Raw genomic sequence first — 7,977 nt, 5'->3', positions numbered from 1 at the left:
CCGCCCGCCCGAGGGGGAGGAGGCTGTGCTGCCCTTGCCGCAGGTTTGCTGTCGAGCGCACAGGAGGCAGGGACATGGGTAGGGTGCGGTCTGCGCGGGGCCCGAGCCCGGATCTCTTCCATTTCCCCTCTCACTCGGCCCCGGGCTGCGCCGCAGACGGCAGCAGCTCCCGCTCCGCCCCAGCCGCCTGACCGCCGGGCCGGGGTGCTAACCGCGGGGCCCGCCAGCCCGCCGGCCCGGCCAGCCCAGCCCAGACCGGCGGCCCGCAGCCCCGCCGCCCGCCGCCCCCCGCCGTCGCCGCGTTGCCAAAACAAACGGGCCGGCCTATTTATTGGCGGCCGGCGAGCCGGGCAGCTCAGAGTCGAGGCGCCGAGGGGGACAGAGCGCCGCCACCAGCCAGGGCCCCGGGCCCCCGCCCCGCACCTGAGTCCTGCCGGCCCTGCGCCGCGCCGCGCAGCCCATGGCGCCCCCACCTGGAGCCCCCCGGAGCCACCCGGACGCCTGAGCCCCCGCAGCGCTCCCGTCAACTCGCCCACCCGTCAGCCCACCAGGCGTCCTCTCCCGCCGGTCTCCCGGGCTCCCCGGCCATGTCTCCCGCCCGGCTCCGGCCCCGACTGCGGTTCTGCCTGCTCCTGCTGCTGCTGCTGGTGCCGGCGGCGCGGGGCTGCGGGCCGGGCCGGGTGGTGGGCAGCCGCCGTCGGCCGCCGCGCAAGCTCGTGCCGCTCGCGTATAAGCAGTTCAGCCCCAACGTGCCCGAGAAGACCCTGGGCGCCAGCGGGCGTTACGAAGGCAAGATCGCGCGCAGCTCGGAGCGCTTCAAGGAGCTCACCCCCAACTACAATCCCGACATCATCTTCAAGGACGAGGAGAACACAGGCGCCGACCGCCTCATGACCCAGGTGAGCGCGAACCGCCCTCGCTGGGCGCCGCCGCCGAAGCACCGCCACCTGCCCGGCCCTACCCGCCCCCTGGCACCTTTCCTTGACTGGCTGGCACGCCCCCTGGCACCTGCCCCTCTCGCCGAGATGGGCCGGCCGGGGTCCCGGCGGAGTGTTAGTATTCCCCGAGCCCGCCGGAGGCTGTGAGAAGAGCTCCCCGCTGCCAAGAGCCACAGCCCAGCCGGTTGGCGGTGGCCCCTCTGCGCCGGAGTGCTGGCAGCTCAGGTCAGACGCGGCACCTGGAGGTACCTCTACCCGACTGCCTCCTGCGCCTCCGGGATGCACCAGCCCCTCCCGGCCTAATCTTCCGCACGGCTACGCCCCTTTCATTTCGAGGCGCTTTGGCACCCCTGAGGCGAAGAAGCTCCGGGCGCGGAGGGCCCCACTGGCCTTTCCTTCCCGTGCGCTCTCGGTTCTCAGCGCTGCCCCCTCCTGGAGCAGCGCCCCGGCGGGGTCTGGGTTTAAGGAACAGCGGGGAATATTAGAGCCAGGAGGTGGAGGTGGGGAAGGGAACTTGAAGGGCAAGCCCACGTGTCTGTCCCGAGAGCTGACCGGCGCAGCTGCAGTTGAAGGGTGAGGTGCCAGGCCTCCGGGCTCTGAGACCGAACTTGGAGGGGGCGGGGGGGTCCCTGGAATTGGTGGCGGGGATGGATTGAAAGAGAGGGGCTGGGATGCCGGGCAGCCCCACAGCAGGGCTAACTTTAGTCTCTGCGTGCTCGGAACAGGACCGGCGCTCAACCCAAGCGCCTCGGGAAGGGGTGGGGGGGTGGGGGGGCGGAGAGCAAACTTTCTTCCCTGCGGCCGGGTTCGCAAGGGAAGAGATCTCCGTCCCCTTCCTTAGTGGTCTCCCGGGGCTTCCACCGCAGGCAGGCGGCCTGCTTTCTAGGTGCTCTGGGAACGGCAGCTAGACCACGGCCCTCAGCATGCGCCCTGGCGCCGGGTCTGGCCGGCGGGTGTCGGGGCGAAGGTTGGCTGGTGGCCGGGCCGGGCCGGGCGCCGAGGAATGCAGATAAGGATCCGGGCCACGGGCTGGGCAATCATTGACAGCGCGTGCCCGGGCTCTGGACCCGAGGAGGGGAGGGGTGGTGGGGGATAGAGGGGCGGGGAGCAGGGGCCGCGGAGCGGACATAGGTGGGTGGCTGGAAGCCTGGCGGCAAGGAACACGCGGAGCTCCCTCCCCGGGCAGTGAGCGCCCCCAGCTAGATTGCAGCCTGGGATGCATCCTGGGAGGACCGACAGGGCCTTGGGTTTTAGCCGCTGTTGGCTCCTGGGAGACCGAGTCCAAGGGTCTGTGGGGCCTGGGCTCTGAGGGGTGGGGGTAGTTCGAAACATGGGCTGCCTACACTTGGGAGCGCCTGGCACCTCAAAGTGAAGGACTGTGGAAAGGCCCCTTTCCCCCAGGCCCCTCCCCTCAGTCAACTGCGGGGTCCCTTGGGCTCCAGGCACGAAGGGAGCCAGCACAGACGATGATCTCTGCCGTCCTTCCCCCAGGGCGCGCGCGGCTCGACTCCCACTCCATGGGAGGCGGAGCATGAAGCCGGCTCCCTGAGATCACACGCTCTGTTTCTCGGGTCCCTTCCCAGACAGGGGCGGCGCAGAGGTGCTGAGGGCTCTCGACTCAGGGAGAACGTTGCCTGGGTTTATCAACCCGGAGCGCACCCCTTGCAGCGGAGACAATCCGCGTGGTCCTCCATCTAGCCAGGCCAGGCGCTGGCCTTTACATCAGCTTCTGGTTCCCGGGCTGCCGCCTCCCCTGAGCGGGTGCGGGCCGGTTTTGGATCATGAGGGTCCCAGCAGGAATGCTCTGTGGCGCCGAGGGATCCAGGCAGGCTTGGGATTCCCCTCCAACACACCCCCAGGCTGCTGAGGCGCTTCGCACCTGCCGCGCCTGCTGCGCCCTGGCCGCTTCGGGGGCCTCAGCCCTGGGGCTACGGTGACACCTACTGGGCACCTCGAGCCTTGCACGCCTAGCAGGCCGGCTGCAGGCAGTCAGCTCTGCTACCACCTTTATTCTCCAGGCAGCAGGCGGTCCCTGTCCCTGGTACCGCGGTGAGACCGAGGGACCCGGCGCTCAAAAGGTGGAGCCCTGTCTGTGGAGGGATCAGTAATCCCAGCAGGAGAGAGAGAGAGCTTAGAGAAAAGCCCCCAAGGGTGAGAGGATCCAGATTTGTGGCGCCACCGCGCGGGCCAGGTCCCTGGGGCAGCTGATGCTAGAAGGGAAGGAGCACTTTAGGACTCTCTGTTCCTAAGAGAGAGGGTCAGAGCACCCTCCCCGGTTTCCCGACTCCAGCGAGTGCAGTGGGAGAGTGAGGGACGAGGCTGCGCCGTAACCTGCACGCGGGCCAACTCCTCCCGCTAACTCGGCTTCCTTTCCTCTCGCAGCGCTGCAAGGACCGCCTGAACTCGCTGGCCATCTCGGTGATGAACCAGTGGCCCGGGGTGAAGCTGCGGGTGACCGAGGGCTGGGATGAAGATGGTCACCACTCGGAGGAGTCGCTGCATTATGAAGGCCGCGCGGTGGACATCACCACGTCGGACCGCGACCGCAATAAGTACGGACTGCTGGCGCGCTTGGCAGTGGAGGCCGGCTTCGACTGGGTGTATTACGAGTCCAAGGCGCACGTGCATTGCTCCGTCAAGTCCGGTGAGCCGCTGCCGGGGGGCTGGGCCCGGGGCCGGGGCCGCAGGGCGTGGACAGGCGGCGCTGGGCCCGCCGGGGCCAAGAAGGTGAAGAGGCCCTCCCAGGGATGGAGGCGGGGACCCCGGGGAAGAGGACGTCCGCGGCGCTCCCCGCTGCTGCTCCTGACCACCTGCTCGACCCGTGCCTGATAGTGTCATGGCAGGAGCCTAGGGAGACAGGGCCCTGTCCCAGCGACGCTGGGTGCTGACTTGGCGGTCCACAGTCCAGAGCCTGCCGCAGGAGGTGCAAGACAGAGCAAGCTGGCCAGATGGAGGAAGCCAGGCTGACAGAGACGGCCTCCCCACCCAGTGTGGTGCAGAACGCTAGGGGGTGGGGTGGGACCAGGGGCCAGAGTGTGCCCAGACACCAGCGTGCCTGAGCGGGAGCCAGGAGCCCAGAGGTTCAGAACCCACAGCCCAGCTGCAGGTCAGGCCCTTTAAGGCACTGTGTACGCCCCTCTCAGGGGGCGCAGGCGTCCCCAACCTCTCCTCCAGGGCCCTGAAGCTGGACATTTGGGGGCAAAGCCAGCCATGAGGGCAAGAATAAACAGAGTGGACTTAATAAAGTGGATTTTCCCAGATTGGCCGCCTTGTTGATCAGAATTGGCAGGCACTGGGGCCTCGTCCCCTCCCTCAAATCTTGTCAGCGTCCCTGTCACCTGCATTGAACCCAGTCATGGATGCTTCAAATGGTTCCTGTGTGACTGCCAGCGTGGTTCCCCCCTCGCTGCAGGCTCAGCCCTCCATGCCGGCCCCATGCAGCTGTCACACTCACAGACCTGGCACACTGAGACCAGGCAGGCTTTTACTATTCCTGATCCCACCTGGGCTCACAGTGGTGACCCCACCCTGACCTTTCCCCTCAGCACTTCCCTGCCAATTGTGTCTGCTTCAAGTCACATCAACCCTTCACCTGCTAACATCGGCCAGGTGCCAGCTCCTAGGGTGGCCACTTGCCTTCATAACTCCTAACCCCCAAACACTATTCTGCATCCCATCCACTGATGCCATTGTGTCCCGTCCCCGCACAAGGACCCAGCACATGAACTGAAGATGGTGATTTCACCCTTGCCACTGAGCCACACCCTGGCCTGGCCATTCACTCTGAGCTTCCCCAGGAGTCTGTATTCTCGCCACTGACTGATCCTCCTCTCCCTTGGAGTATAGACTCCAAGGGCCGGTTCTGGCACAGAACTTGGGGTGTCAGTCTGAGAGGGAAATTTTGGGGAGCATCTGAGCAATGGGTGAGAAATAATGGGACATCCAGATGCCAGAGGTGCTAAGCAACTTGCTTTCTCGACGAAGCTGCAGTTTTTGGGTGTCAAGTCACAGCTGACCACTGCTTGGCTCAGCTGACCTCTGGCCTCTCTGACTACTTCACAGCCTTGTCAGGATTGGGAGCAGATGGGGGGGGCTTCACCTGGGCTTCAGGGGGGCCCTTTCCCTCACACCCACTGGGTCTTGGAGCCTCAGTATGCTCTCTCATTGGAAAAGCATTAGGCTGGGGAGGAGGGCAGAAGGTCACACCGTGGGCTGGGGTGGATTCCAAGCTGCATGGAAAGTGGGGGGCAGGGGACAGGATATGGCGATGGGGGGCAGCCTGGGAGCAAGAGGAACTCTGGCTGGACTGGAGAGGGATGCTGTGACTGGGAATCCAAGCTCCACAGCAGTAATGCCTTCATGTCCCTTCTTCCCACAGAGCACTCGGCCGCGGCCAAGACAGGCGGCTGCTTCCCTGCTGGAGCCCAGGTGCGCCTGGAGAGTGGGGCACGTGTGGCCTTGTCAGCCGTGAGGCCAGGAGACCGAGTGCTGGCCATGGGGGAGGATGGGAACCCCACCTTCAGCGACGTACTCATTTTCCTCGATCGCGAACCAGACAGGCTGAGGGCCTTCCAGGTCATCGAGACCCAGGACCCCCCGCGCCGACTGGCACTCACACCCGCCCACCTGCTCTTCACGGCCAACAATCACACAGAGCCAGCCACCCACTTCCGGGCCACGTTTGCCAGCCAAGTGCAGCCCGGCCAGTATGTGCTGGTGGCGGGGGTCCCAGGCCTGCAGCCTGCCCGAGTGGCAGCCGTCTCCACACATGTGGCCCTTGGGGCCTACGCCCCATTAACGAGGCACGGGACACTGGTGGTGGAGGACGTGGTGGCCTCTTGCTTCGCGGCCGTGGCTGACCACCATCTGGCTCAGTTGGCCTTCTGGCCCCTGCGACTGTTTCACAGCTTGGCGTGGGGCAGCTGGACCCCAGGGGAGGGTGTGCACTGGTACCCCCAGCTGCTCTACCGCCTGGGACGTCTCTTGCTGGAAGAGGGCAGCTTCCACTCACTGGGCATGGCTGGGGCAGGGAGCTGAAAGGATCCCTCTACTGCCCTCCCAGAACTGCCCAAATGGGTCCAAAGGCCTACCTGCCAGGAGGGCGCTGGCCTTGGAAGGGACCTGAGCAGGACACTGGTTTCTACCATCTCCTCCACCACAGGTATACATCACTGAGACTTGGGCAATGCCAGTGTCCTCCACCCCCATCATGGTGTAGTGACAAAGCTGCAAGCTGAGCTGGCAGTGGGGGGTGGCCTCTCTTTCTATCCTAGAGACCAGTGGGTCCCAACCCAGCCAGCTCTCACTATGATTTTTCATACTTGCCTCCCCCAGTGGGGAGGGCTCATTCCATCCATCTTAGGCCCCTCTTAAGTGGGCTTGCACCTCAGTTGATGCTGCTAGATTCCCTGGGAGCCAGCAGGGAGCTGGCTGGACTCAATGCTGCCTAGAACTCAGAAGGCTGCAGGTTGGGGCAGCCAGCCTGGCCATCCTGAGGCATAACCTTCCTCTCTGGCCACGCTCCTTGGGACACATCCAGAGACTGTCGCTATCAGTGTAGAGTTCTGTGTTCCGGCCAATGTGATCATAGTGCCAGGACTGGGTGAGGGGGCTGGATGTCCTTCCCACCTCTGCCCAGGCTCTGCATTCCCACTTCTGCTGAACCATGACCCCACCCCTCCTCCGGTCAGTCTCCCCCACCTTATTTATTGGCACCGAGGGGGAAGCCCATGGGAAAATTTTGGGGATGTTTTGGTCTTTTCTTCCTTTTGTAATAAAAATTATTTAAGTTGTTAGAGCCCTAGTGTCCAGGATGCCGAATAGGGCCGATACACAGATAGCCCGGAGCCATGGGTGGGGCTGTCCAAGGCTGTGCTCACCTTCCTCCAACGACAAAACCTCCAGAGCTCCCACCCACTCTCTGGGCCCTTTCTCACCCAGTAGGTCTGCAAAGTCTCAACAGAGAGCCGTGCTCTGTGCTAGGCAAGGCCTTTCCATGCTGACTCCAAAGTTTGCCCTAAACAGTTAGACCAGAGAAAGAACTGATGTAACTAGTCCATGGTCATTTCACTCATCTAGAACAATCTCCTTGTGCCTGATTTAAGGTGCTTTCCCTGCTTATTCTGGTCTTTCTCAGGGCCTGAATTTCTGATTTTTCACAGTGGATAATGAACCGTGGTATGAAAATATTCTGTAGAATTCACACCTGCCTTGTGGCCCATCCTGACTTCTTGGGTAAGTCAGGGGTCCCTAACCTAGCAGTTCTCAAACCTCAGAATCATCTGGGCAGCTTGTTTAAAAATGATTCCTGGTCCCACTTTCAGGATTCTGCTTTAATAGATCCAGACTGAGGCCCAGGAACTTATTTTTACAAATACCCAAAACATGGCAGAGAGTCCATGGACCACACTTTGAGAAACATTGCTTAGTCTAAAGGATGGCAGTTTATTGCCAAGATACGATGACCCCCTTCTTCCTTTTCTCTTGGTTTCTGTATCCCATGGCAGGTTTTTCTGTACTCATTATAGACCATCTGAGACTCCCAGGTCCTTTGATACAGTTGTTAAATTTTCAGGAATATTGTGAGCCAGTTGAAATAGGCCATAGTGGGCATATTTACACCATGGAAATTGGCATATGCTACAAATTAGAGCTCCCCTGACCATGGAGAACCAGTTGTTAAAGGACACCCCTGCCCAGGTTCTATCCTCTGACAGAGATTTCTGTGTTGGAAGGTGGGGGGGGGGGGGGGGGGCGGGGCATGACTGCCCAGACTCTTACCTTACCATCCCCCCTTCCATGAAGGAAAACTCCAGAGAAAACTTCATTGCCCTGGAGACTGTGTCATCTGGGAGGAATAGGCCCCCACAGACTAGAATGACAACTGCTATCATTTAATGAAGACTAACCATTGCCAGGCATTTTGTTCTAAGTGCTTTACATGTAGCACCCACTTCATTTTCATAACAACCCTATGTGGTATATACTGTAATCTTACCATTTTCCAGATGAGAACACAGAAGTATGGGGAGGTTAAGTA

General features: G+C 62.1%; 1 protein-coding gene across 1 annotated transcript; it reads left to right on the top strand.

Moving 5' to 3' along the window:
* The first annotated feature begins 365 nt into the window (after positions 1-365).
* On the top strand, positions 366-6,735 carry IHH (Indian hedgehog signaling molecule). Its single transcript, XM_007187944.2, has 3 exons — positions 366-899; positions 3,321-3,582; positions 5,317-6,735. Exons 1-3 carry the CDS (start codon positions 588-590, stop codon positions 5,973-5,975), a joined length of 1,233 nt encoding a protein of 410 aa, XP_007188006.2. The 5' UTR covers positions 366-587; the 3' UTR covers positions 5,976-6,735.
* The last annotated feature ends 1,242 nt before the right edge of the window (positions 6,736-7,977 follow it).

Source organism: Balaenoptera acutorostrata, chromosome 8 (assembly GCF_949987535.1).
Source record: "Balaenoptera acutorostrata chromosome 8, mBalAcu1.1, whole genome shotgun sequence".
NCBI classification, from domain to species: Eukaryota; Metazoa; Chordata; class Mammalia; order Artiodactyla; family Balaenopteridae; genus Balaenoptera; species Balaenoptera acutorostrata.
Note: the sequence above shows the minus strand (reverse complement) of the source record. Positions and strands in the feature narration are given on the sequence as shown.

Excerpts from the sequence above, each read along its gene's own strand:
- IHH (XM_007187944.2), top strand. The coding sequence starts at position 588 with ATGTCTCCCGCCCGGCTCCGGCCCCGACTGCGGTTCTGCCTGCTCCTG. Across the intron at positions 900-3,320 it reads CCGACCGCCTCATGACCCAG|CGCTGCAAGGACCGCCTGAA; the intron begins GTGAGCGCGAAC and ends TTCCTCTCGCAG. Across the intron at positions 3,583-5,316 it reads GCATTGCTCCGTCAAGTCCG|AGCACTCGGCCGCGGCCAAG; the intron begins GTGAGCCGCTGC and ends TTCTTCCCACAG.